Genomic DNA, 26802 nt, shown 5'->3' on the forward strand with positions numbered 1-26802 from the left:
GTGTTCACTGACTCATGGGAGAGTTTGCGGTGATCTTGTTTCGCATGTACCCGGGGAACACATCGTTTTTGGCATAAGTCAGGCCACTTGTTCCTGGGCAGAAAGAAACAAATTGAAACACGCCAACAAAACAACTTCATATGCACCAGTACCCTTGGAAATTATACTTTCTACTGTGAACCTCTGATTCAAGTTGAATGTTTCTTGTGTGTCCCTGGGGTGTTTCCTTTAGTTGGCTGCAGATTTCTGGGCCTTCATTTGTTTACCAAGAGTCCTGGATTTTCTTGCTGTGTTTCTTTGCTTGGCAGATGACGGACATTTTCTTAGGCCCCCAGGTCAGAAGCCGTTCCCCTGTCCTTTCGTCCCCTCCCACATCCATGCGTCTCTTCTGCCTCATGAGTTCGGGGTTGGCTTCCCTCTCAGCCTCCCGAGGCCCTCACCTTACTCCGTGGAGCCATGTCTACCTGGGGGACTGAGAGGACGCTTGTAATTGGTTTCCCACCTCTGGCCCTGCTTTTCCTTCGCCACACCCTTCCCAGCGCTATCGATGCCTTGTTGCTTTTTAACCATATTTTGTGGTCATAGCTGTTTAGTGAGGTACAATTTGCATACAGTAAAGCGCATAATAGATTCTAAATGGACACCTGGATGATTTTTTGACAAATTCATGCACTTGTGCGACCATCCCCCAGCTCAAGATAAAAAGCATTTTTATCACCATGGTTAAATTTCTTCTTAGTCTTTCTCCCCAGGCCCCACCCTTCAGATTTCTATCACCGTGAACTAGTTTAATGTGTAAAATATACAACGTAAAATCCCTGTTTTAACCGTTGTAACCCGCTTACAATTCAGTGGCCTGAATTACGTTCATGATCTTGTGCAATCGTCACTGCTATCTATTTCCGAAACTTGGTTATCACCCCAAGCAGAAACTCTATAACCATTAAGCAGGAACTCCCGATGCCCTCCTCCCCCTAGTTTCGGTAGCCTCTAATCTACTTTTTGTCTTTATGAATTTGCCTAATCTAGATATTTCACACAAATGGACTCATACGTTATTCGTCCTTTCATGTCTGGCTTCTTTCGCTTAGCATAATGTCTTCAAGGTTCATCCGTGTTGTAGCATGTTTCAGAATTTCATTACTTAATTTAAAGGAATAATTGTCCATTATCTGGGTGTGCCACATGTTGTTTATCCATTCATCTGTTAGTGGACACTTGGGTTGTTTCTGACTTTTGGCTATTGTGAATAATGTTGCCACAAACACAGGTGTACAAATATCTGTTTGAGCCCCTGCTTTAAATTCCTTTGGGTGTACACCTAGGAGTGGAATTGCTGGATCATATGATAATTCTATGTTTAGCTCTCTGAGTAATGACCAAACTGTTTTCCACAGTGGCTGCACTATTTTACATTCCTATCAGCAGTGCCCAAGGGTTCCAGTTTCTCCACGGGTTTCCCTGTGGAGAAATAACACTTGTTATTTTCTGTTTGTTGTTGTTTTATTTTTAATTGTAGCCATCCTAGTAGGCTTCTAGGATGTAAAGTGGTATCTCATGGTGGTTTTGGCCATTTGTATATCTTTGGTGAAGTTGTGTTTTATGAGATACAGTTTACACACGGAGAAATGCATGACTCTTAAGGGTACGGCTCAATGAATTTTGACAGGTGAATATAAACATGTAAATATCACCCAGATCAATATATATGATGTTTTCATTACCCTAGAAATTTCTCACCTATAGTAATCCCCTTCACTGTTTTTTTTTTTTTTTTATCACCATAGATCAATTTTGTCCGTCATTGGATTTCATTAAATGGAATCAAATAGCATGTACTTTTTTGTGTCTGGCTTATTTTGTTCCATGTAATGAGTTTGAGATCTGTTTGTATTGTTGCCTGTATCAGGATTTTGTTCTTTTTCGTTGCTGAGTGGTATTTCTAAGTTTGAATATAGCAGAGTTTGCTTATCCGGTCTCTTGATGTCGAATATTTGGGTTGTTTGCAATTTAAAGCTTCCCTAAACATCCTTGTACACACCTTTATGTGGATATAGACTTTATCTGTCTTGGGAATATACCTGTGAGTGGAATTGCTGGATCGTAAGGTAGGCGTGTGGTATGTTTTATTAGAAACTGCCAGTTTTCCAATATGGTTGTTCCATTGTACACTCCCACCTGCGGGGAGCCCCGAACCATCACCAGCATTGGGTATTGTCAGTCTTTTTAATTTTAGTCATTTTGGTGGGTGTATCTCAGTGTGGGTTTAACTTGCATCTCCCTGATGACTAAGGATATCAAGAACCTTCACATTTGGAAAGGTTATAATTAAAATTTTTACATTAAAGAGAAAATCAAGTTGCAAGACATTAAGGAACACCTGAAGCACAGACAGCCCTAAGCCCAGAATGTTCTGTTGAAGCTGTCCGCCCTGACAGCCATCAGTCAGACAGACAGATGTCAGTTTCAATTACATCTTAAATCACAAAGGAGTTGCCAAATCAGTTTAAAAAGGCGAGTGGGGAGGGCACATATTTAATGACTATTTTGGAAATAGAAAGAAGAAAATGGGGAGGCTCCCCCCTTCCACCTCTCCTCTCACCTGAGAAGCAGCATTTTAGAAGGAAAGTCTGCTCATGACACATCTCGCTTAAGACCTTGAGCGGTTCTCCATTAGCTTCAGGTGCAATTCAGACTCCTTAGCCCATGTCAACCCTTAGGACTTCATGAGCTATCTTCCCCGCCTGTGTGGGCAGCCAGGTGAATCTACTTGTAACTTCCCCAATTCCCCAGGAGCCGTCAGCTCCCAGCCTTTGCTTGTCTGACACTTGGACCACCGTCCCCGTCCTCCCTGGCACCCTGGGATTCCTGCCTTTGTTTGGCTGACCAGGCCTAGCTGGGTGGGTGCCTTCCCCCAGCCTGGACCTGTTTCCAGTCCTCTGTCCCCTGTGGGAAGGCTTGTCACCACTGTTGACTTTCCTGTCTCTTTCCTCAGGCTGAATGTCCTAAGGGGTAGGACTGTCTGATTCCAAAGTTCATCTTTGTCTTCTCAACACCCAGCCCAGGTACCTGTGGACCATCTGTACCAGCTTGTTGGATGGAGACCGAATGCTCGGTTGGGGGAGAGGGAGTTCTGGAAGCAGTGCCACCCCCCTCCCCTGGGACCCTGCTTTCCATTGCGTTTGTTCTATTACATACATTGTAGGGCTAAGAGTCAATCTATAAGGCAAATTACAAACCACAAAATCTTGCTATCTCACATTCTCTCTGTGACTTCTCCATCCCAGCCCAGACAAGAGGATGCGATTTGCCCTGGTGAGACCAGGGGTGACTCAGGGTGAGGGATCAGGGAGCAGGTGGCAGACAAGAGCACTCAGGGGGCATTTGAGAGGGTACTGTTGGCACCTGGGCCAGGACCAGGTGAGAATCTGATACATGTATGACAGGAACTGGGCATGACAAGAAAGTGGACACACCTCCCCATGAAAAGAAAAACCAATCAAAACTAAAATTAACAGGAAAAGCAAGCTGAGCTCTGTTTCTGAGATCCCGGAAGATGTGACCGAGAAGTCTGTACCCTAGGATCCCAGGTGTAGTGATAGCAACCATCACCGTCCACCGGAGAGCCCCAGCCTGTGCCCCAGGGGCCCTCATACTTTATGTCCTACAGACCAGCTGTGGGCTTGTGAAAATGTAGGCTCTGATTCACTAGGTCTGGGCTGGGGCCCAAGGGTCTGCATTCCTAACAAGCTCCCAGGCGATACTGCTTACTGCTGGTCCAGCGACCCCCACTTTGAGTGGCCAGGGTCGACCCCGAACCAATCAGAACACAGTAGGTAGAGGGTTTGGGGGAATAATTACCCAGGTTGTTTATCCTCCATCGATTGGATTGGATTGTACTAAGGGATGCCACCTTCTGTGTGACCCAACCCAGTACCTGTGCATTACAGACCTAATATCTGAGGAAGAAATGGCCTTGAAAAACAGTTGTAGAGTTTTATTATCATGAGTAGAACGTCCCGTTGTCTGAGAGCCTACGGCAGAGCAGCTGGATGGGAGCTTTGGGGTGAGAAGCACTTGGAGTAAGTTAAACATCAGCAAGGGTTTCAATTCTTTGAGGCCAACAGAATAGACAACTTGGATTTCTTTCTTGAAACTTTATGGAGGGTTTTTGTAAGAAATTCATGAAACTGATCATAATCTACAGATCCTGAAAGGTCCAGTTTGTTTTTCATTTATCGATTGCTTGCTGGACGGTCAACTTACTTAAACCCTCCCCATTTCTTTCCGGAAGGGGATAAGCGGCAGCTTCCTCTTGTTTGTACTGTTTCCTCCCAGCCTGTGAACTTGCCATTTACTGCAAGCAGGAGATTGGGAAGCTTTATCAGAACTTTGCTTCCTTAAAAATTTAAAATTTTCTGATTATTAAATCGAAGTAAGTTCATGATAGGAAAAATGGGACTTTTTACTACAGAAAAGTATAAAGAAAAAGATGTCACCTGTATGTCATCAGCCAGAATCAATCTCTACTGAAATCTTGGTGCATTTCTTACTAGTTTTTTTTTTTTCATGCATTGTTGATGCAGAATTTTGCAGGCTAGTTTAAGTATATATATTTTTCATTTTTTAAGTTAAGCCTTTCCTCATGACTGAAATTCTTTATATACCTCATTTTTATTAATGTTTGATAACATATAAGATTATATAATAAGAACATGTTCTTTAACTTCTTTAAATTTCAAAAGGAGAACATTTTTGAAAGAAGGAAAAAATAGCATTGTTCTCACGTCTTCTGAGAATGTAATGAGTCTTGATTTAAGCCCAAAAGGAAAGTTTCCTTAGCTGCTTTGTAGCATTAATTATATCTCTCTTGTAACTAGCATAATATCTAGTAGTAGCTCTTCAATGGCTGAGTATTAATGAAATACTAGTATATTTTATTTAATTATGTATTTCTTTATATAAGCATATATTCAACCTGAATCCAAGGATCCAGTTCTCAGGATGAATTTATTAACATAAATTGTCGCAGACCAGCTAGAGAATGGACTTGAGGATACGGAGAGGGGGAAGGGTAAGCTGGGACAAAGTAAGACAGTGGCATGGACATATATACACTACCAAATGTAAAATAGCTAGTGGGAAGCAGCTGCATAGCACAGGGAGATCAGCTCGGTGCTTTGTGACCACCTGGAGGGGTGGGAGGGAGGGAGACACAGGAGGGAAGAGATATGGGGACATACGTATATGTATAACTGATTCACTTTGTTATACAGCGGAAACGAACACACCTTTGTAAAGCATTTATACTCCAATAAAGATGTTAAATAAATAACTAACTAAATAAATAAATAACTTGTCTCAGTACCTGTGGGCTTCAGAAGACTGTGACTGGATTTTGGATAGTCTGTCCTTAGGACTTGCTGGTGTTTGTATTAACTTATCTAATGCGGCATGGCATCACCCCCAAATACAGTGGCTTAAAAGAACAATTAGCATTTATTTTCACTCACAGTTCCCGAGGCTCAGGAATTCAGGGGCAGCTTGGCTGGGCAGTTTTGACCCAAGATCTCTACGTGAGGTTGCCGTCAGATGTTGGCTGGGGCTGTATGAGCTGAAGGCTTGACTAGGGTTGGAAGACCAGGCCCCTGGTGTGTGGATAGGGGCTAGGGCAGCACACCCCGTGGGAGCTCGTTCTCATCGGGGAGGGTGGTTTCTGCTCCATTTGGTTTTCTATATTTTGCTCTTCCAAGTGTTCTCTCTCTTTAAAGGTCTCTGTTGAGCTTTGTGTATCCATTGTAAAAATTCCAAGGCTGACTTCAAAAAGATTAAGTAAATAAATGGTGAGAGGAACGTGTTATTATTGATGACAATTGACCTGCCTTCAGGTCAGCTGTTAGTTAACAGGTGTGGTTTTCCAACACTGAATACTTGTAAGGGGACTATCTGAAACTCACAGTCATTATTGGGAAAATTAGACAATCTTCTGAGATATATACCCTTTGCATTAGGAGTATATAAATGAATTAGAATTAGAAGTACTTGGGGATGTGTGTGTGTGTGTGTGTGTGTGTGTGTGTGTGTGTTTGTGTGTGTGTGTGTGTGTATAAAAAACTGGATTTGAAAAGAGACTATAGTTGAACAAAGTAGTTTCCTAAAATCACTAACAATCTAAGATTATAAATCCAGTGATAGTAAAATTCACATTTTATGCAAAATTTAATCCATAGGGAAATTATTTTGAATTATGACAACCTTGAATTTATTCTACTTCTAATCTAAAGATAAGCCCTGCTGCTGAAAGAATTCTGCTGATATAATTGTATATGTTTTATCTTTAGTAATGTTTGTTATTTCTTTATTTAAAACAGGCATCTCTTTATTTATTAGGCATCTCTTTATTTAAAGCAGGAAAGCATGAATAACAATTAAATATCCTCTGTAACCTCACTGCCAATATTACTTTATTTGTATAATGAAAAAAAAGTGAGTGCCTCGAAAGGACATTGAAACAGATCCCAAATACATAATACAACTTTGAAGGCTCCTCTCTCACAGTGTTTGGATTGAAGGTGGCCAGTTAAATTTCTTATATCCTCTTTCAGAAAAATAAAAGATCTTTTATGAACAGTGCCATTGCAGGAGCCATGCACACATTTTAGAAGTTCACACAAAAAGAGGTCATATCACACACAGTTGTCCCTTGGTATCCGAGGGGCATTGGTTCCAGGACTGCCCCCCCATACCAAAATCCATGGGTGCTCAAGTCCCTTATAGGAAATCATGTAGTATTTGCATAGAACCTACACAATCCTCCTATCTACTTTATTATTTTTTTAATTAATTTTAATTAATTAATTTACTTATGGCTGCGTTGGGTCATCGTTGCTGAGTGTGGGCTTTCTCTAGTTGCAGCGAGCAGGGGCTACTCTTCATTGCGGCACGTGGGCTTCTCATTGTGGTGGCTTCTCTTGTTGTGGAGCACGGGCTCTAGGCACGTGGGCTTCAGTAGTTGTGGCACACGGGCTCAGTAGTTGTGGCTCGCGGGCTCTAGAGCACAGGCTCAGTAATTGTGGCGCATGGGCTTAGTTGCTCCGCGGCATGTGAGATCTTCCTGGACCAGGGCTTGAACCCGTGTCCCCTGCATTGGCAGGCAGATTCTTAACCACTGCCCCACCAGGGAAGTCCCTCTCCTATATACTGTAAATCGTCTCTAGATTATGTATAATATCTAATTCAATGTAAATGCTATGTAAATAGTTACCAGAACACAGCAATTCAAGTTTTCCTTTTGGAACTTTCTGGAATTTTTTTCCCAAATATTTTCCATCCGCAGTTGGTTGAATCCAAGGATGTGGAACCCGTGGATACGAAGGGCTGAATGTACACTGTTCTGACCTGTGGCTATTATTTTTTTTACTTAATGCTACCCTGTGAAGATCTTTCCACATCAGCTCACGCATTTTGGCCTCATTCCTATTGGGGGTGACATAGTGCCACATAGAGTGTGTGTTTCATTAGGCCGTCATCTCCATGTGTAGTATATTTGGGTTGTTTTCAGGCTTTTGCAGGTACAGATCCCTTGACGTACTTTTGATGTCCCTAAAATGAATCCTTCCGACGGCTTTCGTTTTCTTTGAATGCAGCTGTTGTTTTCATGCCTATTATTATTCAGTCCCAAATCAAAAGCACCAGCTTAGAGCGATACTTACCACACTAAAGGCAACTGTCTTCTTTGAGGTTTTCTTGGGACCTCAGGTCATTTCCTTACTTGAAGGTGGAAGTAAGATAAAAAGCCCAGAGCTCATGTCATCGTGTGTCAGCACCTCGGTTCAGAGTAAGTTGAGTACTTGCTCGAGGTGGGAGGTTCTGACACATCTCAGGGGCGTTTCATTCATTCAGTAAATGCTTATTGTCTTGCAGACATGGGGCACTGGGGAAAAGTTAAAAAGATGTGGTCTTTCTCCACTTGGAGCTTACCTCCCAGTGAGGAGTGGAGTGTGCAGGGCAGCCCAATGAGAGCATCAGAAGATGGGTAGAAAAGGGCTGAACCAAGATGTGGAGGAGAATCAGACATGCGACAGGCAGGCTGGGTGATGGGGGCTGGAGGGTGGGAGGAAGGGCACCCCAGGCAGAGGTGCCTGCACGACCTGCAGAGGCTCGGAGGCAAGGAAACTGAGGTAGGGGTAGGGACAAGGGATGGCTCTGGGGAGAACCCAACCATAGGGACTTAGTTCAGAAGCCCTGGGTGGCAACCACGCTCAGGCACTAAATGGTACCCATGGAACAGTGGTTCCCCGGTGGGTGGACTGGCCTCGTGTAAGATATTTTTGGAATATGTGGCATGACATGGTTACCAAATTTTTATTTTTCAAGCTAAGAAAGAAATTAAAAAGATAACCCTAAAGTTCCTATCCCTGTCATTTTTATAAAGGAAAGTAAGTTTTATGCCCAGTCAAGTAGCAAAGACATAATCTTAAAGAACAGTTCTTTCCAAGGGAAAAATAAAGAGTAACTATTGACATATTTATAAATATACACTTCTATGCATATTATATAATAAGTTGTGTTTGGATGGGGTATGTTAACTGTGATAACATACAGCCCCAAATCTCTGGCGTTTAAAATGACCAAGTCCTGCTTCTTGTTCATTCACGCTCTTGAGGGTTGGCTGGAGGTGATGGTGGGGCTCTGGGCTCCGTGCCTGCACACACCCAGGCTCAGAGAGAGACATTCCGGCTCTCAGCTTCAGGGAGAGTCAAGGCAGAAAAAGAAAAGGGAATGTGGCAGGTCCTGCACTGTCCCTTAAAACTTCTGCCTGGAACTGACACATGCCATTTTGCTTGCATTTCACCAGCCAATCAGAGAGTCCAGTCGGAGGTCAAAAAGGAGTGATAAAGCAATTCTACCATGTGGCGGGAGGAGTAGATAATGTGGGAACAGTTAGCAACGACCACAACCAATCGTCCTTGTGTTTTTGTTGTGTATCTAGTTTTTGTTGTGTGCCTTCACCAGCTCCTTCCTGGCCCATCACATACTTGGGTGAGTATGCACCCTCTACGTGCCAACGATAGCATAAGTGAAAGAGAAGGGAGAATGTCCATAACGACATTTTGGAAGAATCCTAAGGCTTACTCAGGACAGCAAAACACACTAGGTGGTGAGCTTCCAACTATTTATTTTGCTGCTAGACTCTGAGTTCATTTATTATTTATAGCTTGACATTATTGAGGCAGCAGCTCTCCACAGCAGTTCCCTTTGCCCCTTTCTAGGCGACAAAAGCCTATTCCTGGCAATTTAAGCACGTCTTAGGGCATCTTCTTAGGACCTATTGTTTCATTAATGTCTCATGAAAAATTTTAATGTCGATTACATGTTAAAATCCTAATATTTTGGCCATGTTGGGTTAAATAAAATATTACATTATTAAAATAAATTCCACCCATTTCTTTTTGCTTTTCTTAACATGGCCACCAGAAAATTTTAAATATGTGGCTTACATTTGTGGCTCCCGTTATATTTCTGTTGGTTAGTGCTGACCGCGAATATATAAAGAACTCAGGCTGATCAATAAGGAAAAGAAGCCAATAGGAATTGGGCAGAGGACATAAATTATTCACTGAAGAGGAAGTGAGGTTGGCCAATACACATATTGATTAGATCTGCAATCTGACTGCTAGTCAGGAGAGTGCAAGTCAAAAACACAATAACAATGTATACGCATGCAGTGGTGAAGGTTGAAAAGTCGCTGTTTACTCACAGTACTGGGTATTGATGAGAATGAAGAGAATTGTAACTTTCACACACTGAAGGGGGCGTCTAGGTAGTTGCAGTCACTTTGGAGAGCATTTTGGTACACGTTCTACCCGCAGCTAGTCCACTTATCACAGGGGTTCTCACCGGAGAGGCGATTTTGCCCCCCAGGGGACATTTGGCAATGTCTGGAGACATTTTTGGTTGTCATAAATGAGAGTGAGGGATACTGCTGGCCTTTAGTGAGTAGAGGCCAGGGATGCAGCTAAACGTCTCACAATACAGGGGACTGCCACTCAAACTCAAGAGCTATCAAAGGCCCCCAAAGGAAAATAGTTCTGTGGTCCAGAAACTCTGACCTAGGCACGGATTCCAAGGTTGCCCTAGCCTAGGTGCATCAGGAGATACAGATCAAAGTTTTCATTCCAGGGCTCCATATTTACAATTGGGGGAATTTGGAAGCAGCTTAAATGTCCGTAAGTTTAAGGGATAAATGACTAATGAGGGACCCACCCGCGGAGGTACTATACTAGTCACGATGTGGAAAGATCACCCGTCCAGCACTGAGTAAATCAAGTTGCAGGCTCACATGTACGTGGAAATACTATTTTCCATAAATACTTAAACTACAAACTAGTACTTTATGTTTTATGTATTGTGTATAGATGCATGCATGCAGAGTAAAAAATCAAAAGCAAAATCAGGAAGGTTAATCCATCAGCACCAAATAGTGGTTGCTTCTGGGGAGAAAGGTACATGAGGGAATCACTTCTGGAATGTTGACTTCGGACAGAAGTTTGAAGAAATTATGACAAAATATTAGCTTTTGTTATTGTAGCTGATGAGACATGGGTGTTTGTTATATTACTTTCTGTTTTAGTTTTTTTCAATATTGGATTTTTTTTTCCATGATGAACACGCCTGCGCACTTGCTGAAGTGCGCCGCGGGGTCGGTAGTATCCGGTGCCAGCCCGTGATTAGGCGTTGTGCCTGGTTCTGTTTGGTTCCCCAGTGTCGACATGGGCCCTCGCACAGCTCAGCCCATGGTAAGTGTTTGCTGCACAAGGTGTACATGGGATGCTCCGTGGGGTTCCTCACTGTGAGCTGTCTGCTGAGAGGTGCTTGGCCACACCCTGCAGTGCGATGACCCCTCGGGACCTGCCTGCTGGCCAAGTGGTCACCCCCAGGCCCAACCGCTCCTCACCAGACCTGGACATGCCCTTCACCCTCTGAACTTCTAATGGCATATTGCAGAGAGTAATCCAGCTGAAGATACTAAAAATCACACCTCCAAGAGTCTTGTGTGTGTTCAGAGGGAAATAGATGTCATAGCATGTAAATTGCATGCAAATCTGAATGCCTGGGGAGACACTGCAGAGGGGAAGTCTGCTGTTTGGGCTTTGCTGTTGGGTTCATTCGACAGCCCTGACTCAGCCGGGAAGGGTTTCACAACACCATTTCATAGTTCAGTGAAATGTTGAAGACCAGCAATGGTGGGCTTCCTCACAAGCCGCGTGTTTTAGGATTCCCCACCTTACAGGGGGCGCCCTCTCTCACGATCATTCGAGGTTAGGCCCATGGAAAGGATTTCCGCCTGTGGAGCTGGGCTTGTAGCCTCATTACCCACCATTTTTTCTGTAATACATTGAAATAATGAACTGATGTCATGGGAAAATAGAATTATTAAGGCTTTTATAAGATACCCCTTCCCTTTAGAATCTCAGTGGGAGAACAGCTTAATTAGATGGTCGGAAGGTGTTTTCAAAAGACTTTCAGAATGGAAAATCCAAGTCAGTCTTGCGCTGGTCTGTGTGTCTGCATCACAGAGCAAGACTGAACCAGGAATCCAGTCCCTCATGGGGACCTCATCCCTCTTACTGTGACCAAATGGTATAATTGTACCATTGTATTTGCTGTGATCAAATGGTATAATTTATTTTCATGCTGGATTCGATCTTCATCCCCCAGTGGAATATCCTTTTCTTAAGTCCCGGTATTAATTTGCATCGTCTTTAAAGTTAACAGAGGGAAACTTTGCTGCAGTCTTAGTACTAGAAGGCCAGCCTAGTAGCTGTTTTATTATGTCTGTCTGACAGATTTTCAGGCTCACCAACAGTCCTCCTGAGATTATGGGCTTTGCTGACTACCTCCCATCAGCCCCTTGACCTCATCAGCTATCCCAGTTGTAAACATGTCTCAAGGAACCCGGAAACAATCCTCAGAGTAAAACGTCCTGTCACACACATCTGCAAAAGTGTTTTTGTTGGTTTGTTTGTTTTGTTTGTTGGGTTTTTTTTGGCCGCACTGTGCGGCACTGTGGGATCTTAGTTCCCTGACCAGGAATGGAACCCGGGTCCCCTGCAGTGGAAGCGTGGAGTCCTTAACCACTGGACCACCAGGGAACTCCCTGCAAAATGTTTTATGAGATACATAACACCAAAGCCACACTTACAGAGTGATAGTTTCGATGAGAATTATTTAAAGTCCGCAAGTTCAGGCATTGTTACTGTGAGAGTTGCTGGGCTCTTTGGCCTTCCACCAAATGTGCAGGAGTGATGCCCGTAAGTGTACGTGCCAGGCCGGGGTTGGGCAGTGCCTGCTGCCCAGAGGGTCCCGGCCATGCCCTTGCCATTGAATGCGATGGTGCAAAGTTCAGATCCACTTACCATCTAGGAAGAAACTTTACTGAAGCCCTAGTCCTCGTTCATTTATTCAACAAGTATATATCAGCTCAGCTATGTTCTCAGAGCTGGGGACCTGGCAGTAACCAACATAGATCAAATTTTCATCCTGGAATTTACTTTCTTGTCATGGTGGTTAATCATAAATGAGATTATCGAAACAATGGCTAACACATTTTACCCAACAAATTATGCCCACAGTAGCGGTGACGCATGGTCACCTTTTAGAAACATAGTGTAGCTTAAGAAGACCAGAATTCTCAAGTTCTTTCATAAAGTCACATAAACTTTTCCCTGCCCCTGTCGGTGGTATTATTATGGAGAAAGGCATAGACATCAATTTTCAAGTAGCTGAGTGTACTCTCGGTTCTGGACCTAAAAGTTATACAATGAATGGTGGAGTTTTTCCTTACAGTCGGAAATGGGCACTGTCCTGTTTCTTCTGTATGGTCAGGGGAATTACTCTATTACTGTGCCATATGGCTGTGGGGTTTGTACGTGCGTCTTGGTGCTGCAGTCTCCCCCTTGTTTGTCTCAATCTGTTTCTTTTGCCCACTGCCCCCCTCCCCTCTTCACAGATGGTTCTTTTTTTCAGTTGTTGTTATAAAACTGTATTTCCTCATGAGACTGTTGTTAAACACCGTGTTTGCTTTCTTGTTTTTCATTGTGAAGTAAAGTCGTGTAAGTTCCTCACGAATACGGCTTTGTTTTAAAGAATTCTAATGGTACCAAAATGGAGTGAAAAGTGAAATTAGTTCTCTGAAGTGTTCCTTCCCCAACTACCCTGTATTAATCCGGGGTCTCCAGAGAGCTAGAACCAGTAGAGAGTGTGTGTGTGGTGTGTGTGTATCTATAGACATGTAGAGAGATACGTGGTTAGATAGATACATATATTGATTTTTAGAGAGATACAGCTATATAGTTAGTGAGATTTATCCATAGCTGTCCATTTATATCTGTATCTCTGTATATAGGGGGATAGAGACATTTATTTTAAGGAATTGGTTCACACAATTGTGGAAGCTTGGGCGAGTCCAAACTCGGTAGGGTGGCTGGCAGGCTGGAGACCCAGGGGAGAGGTGTAGTTTGAGTCCAAGGGCAGTCTGCCAGGAGAATTCCTTCCTGCTTGCGGGGGCGGGGGGGGGTGTCATTCTTTTTCAGTTCAGGCCTTCAACTGAGTGGATGAGGCCCACGCATGTCATGGAGGGTAATCTGCTTTAGTCAGTATCTACTGATTTAAATGTTCATATCATCCCAAAAATACTGTCACAGAAACACCTGGAGTAACGTTTGACCAAATATCTGGGTACACATAAAACTAACAGACCTCTATTCCCCTTTCTTCTACAGAGGATGCTAATTCAGTATTTTGGTGCAATCCTTCCAGATGTTTCTGTGCATTTGCTAGTGTGTGTGTCTGTGTGTGTGTGTGTATTGAGAGGTTTAACACACTTAGAGGATGATCTTCTTTCTTCACCCTCCCCTTTCATCTGTTAATGTAATAAATGATGTTGTTAGAATCCTAGTGTTATATCATCCTTTCTTCCTACAAGGAATAGGGCTTTGGTCTGTTTATCTTTGGTTTTTCATGTACAAATGCTGACAATTTTTAAGCAGAAACATCTCAACCTTATTCCGTTATCATTGCTCTGACTTTTCCACCGTATGTAGGCTTTGAAAATTAGGGCTGTATTTCGAGGGCCTAGAGTTTCCAGCTGACCGCTAAATGGGGGCCTCCACTTGTAGGTAGCTTACTTTTTTTTCCCTTAATAATAATATTTTATTCTCATGAATGCTTTGTTTGTAATTTAAAAAATAAGCTGTCTGTAGCTTCAGGGAACCACGTGCCAGTGGGCTTCTGACAATTCGGCGGGTGGACAGTACTTTCCTTTGTGACAGGTCCTTTGTTGAATGGTCTTGGGAGGCCGTGGTCAGGGGTTGCTGAAGATTGTAGCTCCCCTCGCAGCTTCCTGTCGGGGGCACTAAGATGACCCAGCCAAAACAGAGTTTAAGTTATAGCTAAACACTAGTTTTAAAAATAGAAATGTCAGTCGTTTGGAACAGATTCCCAGAAAATAGGTGACAAAGGTCATGATTTTTAGTAGTAAGGGAAGTCTCTGTGGAGCCTAGAGCTACTGCTTCTGTGTTCAATACCATTTTACCCTGAGCCCTTAAATTGCATTATCTATTTTTTTTCCTGATAATCTTCATTTCTGACCTAAGGTTATGCTAAGATTTCCAAGGCCGCCATCAGAAGGGGCTTACTTCACATTTAGGGAAGGCTTACCTTAGGGGCTGGAAGGGGCTGTGGTTCTAGAACAGACCCCCTTTTGATTGGGGTAGGAAGAAGTGGAGGTGAGGCTGATTCCAAAAGAACCAGGAACTTCAGGAGCCCTGGAGAGCATCCCTTTATTTATTACCTGCCAAAGGGAAGTCTTCCTTTTAACCGGAATCCTTTTTTTTCTTTGGCTATACCACGTGGCTTGCAGGACCTTAGTTCCCTGACCAGGCATTGAACGTGGGCCCTCAGCAGTGAAAGTGCACTGGACCACTAGGGAATTTCCTGGAATCCGTAACTAATGGTTGGGTTGGCAGGACTGGTGAAAGTAGATGTCCTTTGAGATGTTTCTGTAGGGTGGGTTTGAAATATGTGTTAAAAAACTCTCAGAATAACTCTTTCCTTTAATCCAGAAATACGGCTTCTAAGAATGTCCTCTGAGAAAATAAGAAATGATATGCACACAGCCTCAGCTCTAGGAATTTTCATTGCAGGTTTGAGTCAGAGAAAAACAGGAAAAAAATCTCAGAGTCCACGAATAGGGATCCATTAAACAACTAAGATTCTGCCATATGTATGATACCCCACAGCCGCTGGAAATGTTGACGCAGAATTACTTTTATTGGTAGATGTTGCTGTATATTCCTGACAGACATATAGGAAATAATCCTGTGTTTTGGTTTAAAATTTTTTAAAAAAATGTGTGTGTGGGTGTGTGTGTGTGTCTGTGTGTGTGTCTGTGTGAGATTGTGTGTCTGTGTGTGTGTCTGTGTGAGATTGTGTGTCTGGACTGAAAATTTCTTTTCTAATCTATGTTTCTGGATTTTTTTTCTGTAGCAACTATGAGCTCCTTGTGGACTTATATAAAAAGGAAGTGGCTACATTTTGTGCAGCATGCCTCATTTATAAGTCAGGAGATGATTGTAGAATATTCGAGAAACACTGTCATCCAAAGAAACTCAGAGTGAGACTGCAGCATTTACGATGCGGGGAATCCCAAGTTTTCTGGACCATTTATGCAGCAGTGAGTTGACAAGTTAGCTGGGAGGATGCAGGTGTTGGTGGCAGTGACCTCTGGTTATCAGAGACACTGAAAGCTTAGAAGTAGAGCCTGCCTGGGCTGACTCCATGCTTGTTTCTCCTTAAAATTAAATTGTTGTGAAACATTTCATTCTGTAGATAGAATGACCTATTTCAAAGAATGCACAAGCAGGAGGGTATTAGATAGCCTTTACTGTAGTCACAGAATTATACAGTTCACTTTGCTGTAGTATGCATGCCAGTGTTAAAAAATGAATGGTATTCTCTAAAACTTTAAAGATTCTAATATTTGACATTTAATATATTTGGGTGGGCAACTAGGAGCCTTACTGAAATAAGCGTGAGGGGTTGCCCGTGCCCTCTCCTCATTCCATGAACAATTACATTCTTATTAAAAATCTGGCAAAAATAGAGCTGGGCCACTGTGGGATTGCCCTAAACTTAAGGTTTGCGTCCCCGAGCGCTGGTGGGTGCAGCTGGCAGGGCTCAGAGTCACGTGATCATTAACTCTGGATCTTGAATTCTTACCCTGGGTTGAATTTTAGGATCTCCCTGAATCCTTTGTTACAAGGTGACTTAATCAGCTTGGGATGCTATAACAAAATACCGTAAAATGGGTAGCTTAACAACAGAAATTTATTTCTCACAGCTCTGGAGGCTAGAAATCTGTGGTCAGGGTGCCAGCACGTGGGGTTCTCGTCCTGCTTCCTGGTGCATGATGACCACTGTCATCACCTGTCCGGCATCTGCAGAAAAAAACACCCTGTGGTGTTTTCTTTTTCCTGATGTCAAGCGTTGGGGTTTTCTTTGACACCAAATCCATGTCGTTTTTCCACACCAGTTCTCCAGTTCTCCGACACCAGCAGGGTGTCTAACAATTCAATTCAATTCTGACACTATCTAGAATCAGCAAGGACCCCATGGGTTAAGGGCTCAGTCCCCCAAGACTGCCCCCAGCTCAGATGCTAGTCGCAGGGCCCACGGGCCACCTTCTGCCTGACTGGCTATAAATCTGGGGTTTCCCGCAGCCCCTCCTTGGGTTCAGTAATTTGCTAGAACGACTCACAGAACTTGGGAAAGTGCTTTACATCCTGCTGCTGCTTTATTATAAAGTCTGTAACTCAGGAACAGCCAGATGGAAGAGAAGCACGGGACCAGGCATGGGGGAGGGGTGCGGGGCTTCCATGCTCTCTCCCGGCACCTCTGTGTGTTCACCAACCCAGCAGCTTTCTGAACCCCGTTGTTTAGGATGTTATGGGGGTTTCATTAAGTAGGCATGATTTGCTCAGCTATTAAATCATTGACCATTAGTCCTTGGACTCAGTTTTCCACCCTCTCCTCCCCACCCCAGAGGTAGGAGTAGGGGTGAGAGGGGCAGTGGAGCTTAAAGATCTAACCTTCTAATAAGCTCTCCTAGAGACCAGCCCCCATCCTGAAGCCACCAAGAGTCATCTCGTTAGCATCCAAAAAGCAAACTCTGAGGGTTTTAGGGGCTGTGTGCCAGGAAAGGGGGTCACCACAGCCCCACCTGGTCTCCGTGCTCCCACTCTTAGAGTCTGTTTTCCACCCAGCAGCCAGAATTGATGCAAACTATTGACAGCGGACTGCCCCAAACGTTCCCCATCTCGCTCAGAGCAAACTCCAGTCCTGCCCTGGCCACTGAGGCCACCTGTGGTCACCAGCCTCCAGGCTGGTCCCTGGGCAGCCAGGCATGGCCTTCTGCCTGCCCCTCCCCTCCAGGTCCCCTTGGCGTCTTCCCCCACCTCCTCGGTCTGTGCCCAGCGCCCCATCTCAGTGAGCCCGCCCCAGCACCTGTTCCAGACTGAGCCGCATGGCCCCGGGGCTCACAACTGCCCTGATCCAGTCTGCTTTATAGCACACTTACATCTTAGGTCTGTAGTTGATGCCTCTTCCTCCCGTTAGAATGGAACACCCCAAGGGCGGGGTCTTTGTCCCTGAATTTCCAAGCACAGCACCTCGCTCTTTGCAGTGCTCAGCACACACCTGCGAATGGACCATGGCCAGCTGCTCTAACCTGGTGCTGAGAACCCGGACTGGGTTCTCACCTCACTCCTGCCCGTCGTGCCCAGCAGGGCAGGGGATGCACGCTGCTGTTGGGTGGTGATGCTTGCTCTTCCCCTCTGACCTGCTTCCCTCTTCATTTCTAGACCGGCCTCATTGTTGCCTGCTACCACGGCTTTGTGGATACTGTGGTGGTCTTAGCAGACTGCCCCCACGTTGACGTCAACTGGCAGGACAGCGAGGGCAACACGGCCCTGATCACGGCTGCACAGGCAGGTAAGACCCAGCTTCTCTTCCCTCCCAGGCAGTGGTGCTGGGGGCTGCACTTGACCTCGCTCCCGAGATTGACGGCAGAAGGATGTAGTTGATCAGAGGTCGTGCTTTACTGCTAAGAGGGACAAGGAAAGGGCTGAAGGTGGGTGACATTCTCTGTGTGTGTTTGGGACAGTGTGTTGCTGAGTCCAAGCTCATACTGCTCTCTGTGTGACAGGCCGGTCAACCCAGAGGTGAGGTGTTAGGGTGAGGAACAGGGACTTTATTCAGAAAACCAGCAGACCAAGAGGATGGTGCAGGTGGACTGGTGTCCCAAAGAACCGTCTTCCGTGAGTTAGAATTCAGGCTTCTTTTATACTAAAAGGGGAGGGGGTGTGGCTGGTTGTCGGAAACTTCTTCCTGCCAGAATCCTTCGTTCTTGCAGCTGTCTGAGCAGGTCTGGTCACAATGTTCCTATAAACCTCCAACAAGACAGTTGTTTTCTGTTTTGCAACTTTTTATCTCTATGTGGATGGAAAAGCGTTACACCTTTAGAGGTCAGGGCCTGGAGAACGAGCTATCCTGTGTATTTCAGGCTATAGGCAACATTCCTTTACAAAAGGTGCAGAGCCAGCATGACTAAGCACAGGCGACAGAGCACAAAGGTGAGAGCAAAAGGAGTAGACCTAGTAGGGAGTCAGGTCTGCTGTCTGTGCCAAGTGCAGTTTACGCACTAGTGCAGGACTCAGCGTGGGGCAGAGCTAGCTCTGAAACTGCCCGAAGCCTTTCCACAAGAAGCTGCCCCGGAAAGCCAGCTCCACGTCCCCTACCCCAGAGCACTGCACCCCACCCTGTGCTCCCGGGATCTGGGAGGTGCTGGTGAGCTCATGAGTGGAAGAGGCACTAGTGACAGTGAATGTATACAAGTGGACGTGTTTATGAGGTAACCTTGCACTTGGCTTGGGGATGTAAAGGAGACCAGGGGCTTCTTGCGGAGAGTGTATCAGTGTAACAAGGTGAGGCTGGTAGTGAGAGCGCCTTGGAAAGGGTAAGTGAACTTCGTCCTGGGATGTTCATCTCCAGAGGTGGTCCTTACGCCAGCATTGCCAAGTGCCCTGTGCACAGCTCTCCTCTTCTGGAATTGTACTCGGACACTTTGGGGACAAACATGAAACTGTGCTTGTCCCTTCAGAACTGCGCTTCCTTTGTAACCGTGGTACTAACCGGGTTTGTAATAGACCACTTTCAAAATTCTTGGCCGTCAAAATTACATCTCTTGCATCACTCAGGTTCTCAGTTTCCAGCAGAGAAGCTCCTTCTGGCTGAGTTAGGAAGAAAAGGCGTTTGTTTATGAAAGAATGTGGGTCACCGTTGCTGAGAGTTGTTGAGAACCAGACTCAGGGCCGGGACGCTGCAGAAAATGCCCCAAACCACACAGCGTGTTGATTGTGGAAAGGGAATTTCTGCCGCTGCCACCCAAGGGGGACTCCCCTGTCCTGTCTTGCATCACAGGCCCCTGTGTCTAATCCAGCGTGGGTGACTGATTGCGGAGCCCAGTGGAAGCAGAGACTCCGCACCTTGCAGTTTTGTCCCCATAACGGGAAGTAGTCTGTGCTCACCTGCTTTTCAATCGAGAAGCCTAAGGCAGAAAACCCCCCAAACTTAGCCAGGCGTCAGGGCTGTGCTCACACACGTCCACCTCGTCAGGTGGCAGGGCGTGAAGCTTTCCCTGCATGGAGGCGCTCCAGACTTTGAAAGCCCAGGTGCACAACGTCCTGAACAGCAAAAGAGTAAAAGGATATTGTGAGAGGCGTTCAGTGACCGTGACCTGATCACTCATTACCCCCACTGGCCAAGAACCTGGGCAGGGACCAGGGGTGGTGAAGTGAAGGGCACTTCTGCCCTTGAGTAATTGTCCAGCTAAATGGCCATCTGATGGGGCTCTGATGAACGGGTGCGCTGAGAGCCTTGGCGTGAGAACACCCTGTCTAGCCTGGTGGTTTGGGACAGGGGTCGTGGAGCGGGTGGGCATTGAGCTGGGCATTGCAGAGGTCAGAGGGAGGCCATGCCAGCCGATGCACCACAGAGCTTCAGGACCAATAGGGAGCCAGGCATGTCTTAGGAAGAGCCAAGGACCATGTGTGTCTAGGATGGGGGAGGGGTGGCCCCACGAGGAGGCAGGGGACCGGGTCATCAAGGGTCTGGATACAATGCGAGGGAATGCGTTTGAGTGGCGTGAGGCTGGGTGTGTGGTGACGGGCGAGATGATCCTGGTGGGCACAGAGGCTGTTGCAGAGAGCAGAGAGGGAGCAGAAGCCGAGTGGCAGAAGGCTCAGGTCCTGGTGGTCGTGATGGTGGGCTGTAGGGGAGAGGTGGGTCTGGGCTGGCTTTCAGCCTTTGGAACGCCAGCTCAGAGGGGTGTACATGAAAGGAGCGGTGGTCGGAGAAATGTTGCCTCCACTCGGTTCCCAGGCCTTTGAAATGCTGAGCCATCTAAGTAAGAGGTCTTCACGGCAGGAGGAAAGTGTGGAGCATCAGACTCTAGTCCCTGCCTGAATACAGAAGGGATGCCAGGCGTTCCTGAGCAGCAGGGCCAAGGCATGGACGAGAGCACGAGTCTCATCCCGGAGTATGAGAAAGTACAGGAAGGCGAGGTTACTTATTGATTTGCGAGAGCTCTTTATGTGTGTAGGGATATTAGTGGTTGTTTAATACCCATGAGGCACTTTCTGAATTCTTGCCTATTTGAAAATGTTTTTATTTTCTTTTCATTCAGAAAATAACAACTTGTCTTTTGCTTTTTTTAAAAAAAAAATTTCGTGTTGCAGAGGAATAGTCTAAGAGTCCAGCCTAATTTTTGTCTTTGTTGATACCCTGTTTCTCAGCCTATAAAGATCTCCTGCCCCCTATCCTTGAGAAGAACCCAACCAACCTCCACCACCAAAAAAAAAAAACCAACTGTCACTATCGTATATTTCCATTCCTGCTCTCTGTGTTTGACTTATATTAGGCATATTTTTACTTCAGGGAACACGTCTGTTGTCTCTTTGAACACTGCACCTGCCTTGCTTTGTTCTTGCTTTCTGGGGCTCCCTCTTAGGTGTAGGTTAGGCCCTCGCGTCACAGCGCTCTCATCATGTTTTTTCTTTCCTATCTTCTACTCCAGGATCTGTGGAAATGCTTCATATCTCTCCATCAGTTTGTTTTTATGCTATTCATTGGGTTAAATTTATTTTTTTCTTCATGAGAATACTTATGTCTTAGCCCGTTTGGGCTGCTATTACCAAAATACCATAAATTGGGAGCTTAAACAACAGAAGTTTATTTCTTACAGTTTTGGAGGCTGGAAGTCCAAGGTCAAGGTGCTGGACCATTTGGTTCCTGGCATGCATGTGGCATCTTCCTGCTGTGTCCCTGTACGGTGGAGAGAGCAAGATCCAGGTCTCTGGTGTCTCCTTTTATGAGGACACCAGCCCTATTGGATCAGGCACCACTCTTCTGACCTCATTTAACCTTAAGTTACCCGCACAAAGGCTCCATGTCCAAGTACAGTCACGTTGGGGGTTCGGGGCTTCAACATAGGAATTTGGAGGAGGACAACGTTTAGTCCATAACGCTCATCTTTAAGCAGAGCCTGTGCTTCCCTGAACTGGTTTATTTAAGTCAAAGATGACACAGGTCCTTTCAAGGTTAGAGAGAGGCCCAGCAAAGGGAGAAGGAAAGGGATCCATGTGCTTTCCAGGCTCTGGGTCTGAGGCCTGGCGTGCAGAGGGAGAAATCCAGGCGGGGCTGAGGGCAGTCACAGCGGCGGCTCCCGTCCCTGGGCTGCAGGCATCCGGTGGGGCAGCGGTCTGGGCCGGCCAAGGTTGAGCACCACACACCCCTACCTGGTGTCGTTTCTGCTGGCCGCAGGAGCTGGGCGTGGGAGCACCTCAGGTCTCCTGCTTGGCTCGTGTGCCTGGGCATTGGAAACGGCATCAGTGGGTCTCCGTGCATCTCCGCAGCCCCCCTTTTCCCTGGGGCACTGCTGGAGTTGCCCCAGGTCTACTCAAACACATGTAATGCACAGACTCATGGACTTTGAGAACGAACTTATAGCTACCAGGGGGGAAGGGTGGGGAGAAGGGATAGTTAGGGAGTTTGGGATTGACACGTACACACTGCTATATTTAAGATGGATAACCAGCAAGGACCTGCTGTACAGCACAGGGAAGTCTGCTCAATGTTATCTGGTAGCTTGGGTGGGAGGGGAGTTTGGGAGAGAATGGATACATGTATAGCTACGGCTGGGTCACCTGAAACTATCACAACATAGTTAATCGGCTCTACCCTAATATAAAATTAAAAGTTAAAAACAGAAACAAAAACAAAACCCTGTCATGCCCCATCCTTCCCTACAGCTGGCTCCTGTCTCCACTGCCTCTGACACAAATTCCTTTCTGGAATTCTGGCCAGTGGATGGTGTCCTTCTGTGGTTTCTAGTACCAATAAGGCTTCTCCCTATTGCTTTGGTCATGGGCGCGAAACTGGGACAGGGGACAAGACTCCTGTGTTCATGGCCCTCCTGCTGTGACCTCAAGAGCGCTGGTGGTCCCCAGTGGAGCCTCCCCTCCAGACAGAGTTAGACTGGAGGGCAGTTGGCAGGACTCACATGGCTGGGGTGTGTTTAAGTGTATGGGTACCAGAGGTGAGGGCGTGGCAGGGGGGCGGGGATGTGACCCAGACCGGGTCGTGCAGGAGGCTGGCAACGTGGTGGCCATCGTGGGTGCTTTCTCCACTCAGCCTTGCTGATGTTCTTATACGCTGATCGTAGAAAACGATACACAGTGTTTGGAAAAAAACAACACATAAGCAATTAAACACATAAAGCAATTAAACTTAAGGGTGAAGATCTCTTAGCTCCTCACTCTTAGTTCTTTCCCGTTTTACTTTCTAGAGGTAATAACCATTGTTAACGACTGGATGCGTAGATAAGTTCCTTTCCATCTTCTTTTATAGAAACAAAATATTGTAACGTATTTTCTCTTTTTCCTGGCTTCCACGATCCTCGGCCTATTGACTGATTCGTCCAAGTTCTGTCTGTAGTGTCTGTTTCTTAACCACTCTCACCTCTGCGTGGTCCCCGCTCCCACCACGGGGGCTCTGAACCCTGGGACACCCACCCAGGGCTTCGGGGGTGGGGGAGGCCTCCTGGCTCTGCCCACCGGAGCTTTAGGATTGAATTGTTTAGGGGGAGGGGAAGGAGGGGGAGTATGGTTCTTGTGCTACTTTAAAAGAAGTCCAGGGCTTCCCTGGTGGCGCAGTGGTTGAGAGTCCGCCTGCCGATGCAGGGGACATGGGTTCATGCCCCGGTCTGGGAAGATCCCACATGCCGTGGAGCGGCTGGGCCCATGAGCCATGGCAGCTGAACCTGAGCATTCGGAGCCTGTGCTCGGCAATGGGAGAGGCCACAGCAGTGAGAGGCCCGCGTACCGCAAAAAAAAAAAAAAAAGAAGTCCAGTTAGAAAGCGTGTCCTTCTTTCTCTTAATTGCCTCCATGTAAGGAAGCAATTTTTCCCTAATTTATTGCCGCAGGAGGTCATGACCTCACGGGGCTGCTTCCCTCTCTGAGAGCACAGCCTTGAGCTTGTTACTGAACCAGACTTGGGTCTACTCGCCGCAGGCAGTAAAGCCAGTGTCCTGACAGCAGGTGTGGTGGAGGAGAGGGCAGCGTTCATTGCAGGCACCAAGCAAGGAGTCCAGGCAGCTAGGGTTTAAAAGGCCCGAACTCCCCAGAGGCCTTCAGGGAGAGGTTTTTAAAGACAGGGTGAGGGAGGGGGCTGTGGGGTGTGTGATCAGCTCGTGGACGCTCTTCTGATTGGCTGGTGGGAAGTAACTGGGAGTCAACATCATCAACCTTCTGGTTCCGACCCGTCTGGGGGTCTACATGCCTGTGGGGAGCATACGGTTAACTTCTCCCACCTGGTGGGGACTTTGGGATCTGCAAAATAGCTTAAAGGACATGACTCAGATTCTATGGTCTATAGCCCTTGAGGAGGAACTCAAGGGCCTTGACTTTGTGTGATGGCGAAACCATTATTAATTTGTCTGGCTTGCCTGTTTTCCTTTGTTTCTGCGTTTTCTCACTTCTCTGATTAAATTTGTTCTTTGGAACTCGGGGGAGGCCCACGAGGCTAAAGTTTTTCTACCAACAAGAGGAAGGCAGAGGACACAGGGGGTGGTGGTCTGTCCCGTGAAGACCTCATAGGGTCCTGCTCGGTTAAAAGCGGGATCGCTGTCACCCACAGGTGGGTGATCTATGTTTTAACCCAGATTTGGTTAAAACATGGATTTCTGGGCCCCGCCCCAGGAGTTCTGGGTTGTGTAGGTCTGGGGTGGGGCTCGAGACTGTGCCTTTCAGTGAGTTCCCCGGTGATGCTGATGCCGCTGGTCTGGGGACCTCACTCTGAGAACTGGGGCTTTCCATGTTCCTATACCGAATGATGACCCAGGGTGCCTGTCAGTGGGTATAAGAGTCAGGGGTGGGGTGGGGTAGGGGTAGTTCATGGACCTGGGTGAGATGTCGGAGGGACACAGAGCTGTCACTAAATCAAAGGGAGAATAAAGGAAAGCAACTGAGCATCTGCTCATGACTTTCATGTACTGTTTGACCAAAGAGAGGCTGTTTGGGCTTTCAGCTGATAGCATCAAATGATGTCCCGTTTTAATCCAATTCCATAACCAGCTTTATTTATTTGATGATGTCTTAATTCCAAAAGATGTCTAGTAATACATGCTTACAGTGAAAAATCACCACAGAAGTATTATTATATAAAAAAAAGAAGTCCCTTTTCACTCTCCCCAATTCTCTCATTGACTGACCACGTTCCAGTTGGTTACGTTTCCAGAACTCACTCTCTCTCCTTTTAAACACAAAGGGTGTGCACGCACCTTTTATTTCCGTGAATGGGGTAATTCTGTAGAGACTGTGATTTTAATTTTTTTCACTCAGTCTATCTAGGAGATCTTTCCGTGTAGACTTGTGCACACGAGATTTCCCTGCCTCTTACAGCGGCACACCCGAGTGATGGTGTGTTCGGGGCCGTGTCCCCCGAGTCCAGTAACTGAGACAGTTCGGTAAGCCATGGGTCATCCATTCTATACAAGATCCTCTTTTTTTTTTTTTTTGCGGTACGCGGGCCTCTCACTGTTGTGGCCTCTCCCGTTGCGGAGCACAGGCTCCGGACGCACAGGCTCAGCGGCCATGGCTCACGGGGCCCAGCCGCTCCGCGGCATGTGGGATCTTCCCAAACCGGGGCACGAACCCGCGCCTCCCGCATCGGCAGGCGGACTCTCAACCACTGCGCCACCAGGGAAGCCCCACAAGATCCTCTTTTAAAACAAATATTTATTCAGCAGTCACTTCATGTCCAAGGGCTGTGCTAAGTGCTGGGTCTACAGGGCGGGCAAGGGCACACGTAACCCCATCTCCCAAATTTAAAGTCTAGTGTGCACGGGTTTCTGAATGAGGCTGTTTCAGACCACGCTGGAGTGGAGCCCTTTGTGTTGATGGGCTGGGGACGAGAGGCGCATCTCTGAGGAGGGCGTACCTGTCAGCATCCCGGCCGGAAACAGGTGGAGGGGCAGGTGCGCTCAGAGTCTAAGCTGAGGAATGGGTAAGGGGACTGTGAGTAGAGGTGGCAGCAGAGCTCACGGGCAGGCCCTGGAGAGGGAGAGAGCCCGGGAAGGCTGCCCCCAGGAGCTGGGACCTGGGACACCTGAGCCACTCAAGGAGGGAGGTGGGCAGGGGACAGGGGCTCATACCCGCCCTCCTTGCACCGGGCCCCTGCTCAGTCACACCTGAGACTTCAGGGCTAAGGAACCCGGCAGGTGTGGTCTGTGGCGGTCAGAGCAGGGCAGAGAACGAAAGAGAAGAAATGGCACGGATAGATTCTTAGAACTCAACCGCTTCATCAAAGGACGCCCACCTTTTAAATGTGCACATTACGTAGCCCCTGCCAGTGGCCCTTAGGAAAAGCTGTACCAATTTATACTTCCCACCACGTTCCCAAGGGTTGAGAGTTTGTCAACTCAGAATGGACTTCGCTTGCTCTTTGTGTTTCCCTGATGCTTATTGGAGCCTAGGATCTGCTACAGTGCTTTTGGGTGCAGTCTACTGAATACCCAACAAAACAAGCTTCAACGATGAGGAAACAGTCTTCTCTTGCAACATGATGTGTCTGAAGGCAACAGTTGGGGGGTTGCTTCACCGCATGACTTCCTGATGTCAGGACCTGGAGCCGGCTTCTCAGAAATGCTCCTGACCTTTTGTCTCATGGTCCCAAGATGGCCTGGCAGCTCCAAGCAGCGTGGCTTCACGTTACAGCACAGGAGGCTTCAGGAAGGAGGAACAAATCCCTGTCCGTGTTCTGTTCCCTAAGATGGGACAACATCTCCAGAAGCCTCCAGCACAGCTTCAGTTACATCTGCCAGGGTTGCATCACACACCCTGCCCCAGGCAAAACAAATCGCTGGCCAGGGCGGTGGAGTGACCTCAGTCACCTTTGGCCCCCGCAGAATCTGTGTGGTTAAGGAAAACTGTAAAGTGACCACATGTTTCTATTATTTGATATCGCAGCTGTGTAGCTCGTCCGAGAGTCGGGAGTGTAAATGAGGATGCAAATGCCTGGGTCTGCCTGGCCGTGTTCTCTGCGAAGTCTCACCTTCTCAGGTCCTTATGCAGAATAAAGATACAGCTGAATCTAAGTTAGGCCTTTACCATGGAGAGGATATATG

General features: G+C 46.6%; 1 protein-coding gene across 3 annotated transcripts in view; it reads left to right on the forward strand.

Moving 5' to 3' along the window:
- The window catches only part of ANKRD33B (ankyrin repeat domain 33B), a gene marked incomplete at its 5' end in the record, with an annotated part of 93642 nt that overhangs the window by 28199 nt on the left and 38641 nt on the right, over window positions 1-26802 (forward strand). For 2 of the 3 annotated variants that reach the window (XM_082651475.1, XM_082651476.1), the window contains one exon: window positions 17922-18051. In XM_082651475.1, the coding sequence (XP_082507601.1) occupies window positions 17922-18051 (130 nt within the window). Of the gene's footprint in view, window positions 1-10666; window positions 10800-17921; window positions 18052-26802 lie in introns of those variants that run through there. The other variant, XM_082651477.1, reaches the window with a different exon arrangement.

The sequence above is a fragment of the Grampus griseus genome, assembly GCF_964374135.1.
Source record: "Grampus griseus genome assembly, chromosome: 3".
Classification (NCBI taxonomy): domain Eukaryota; kingdom Metazoa; phylum Chordata; class Mammalia; order Artiodactyla; family Delphinidae; genus Grampus; species Grampus griseus.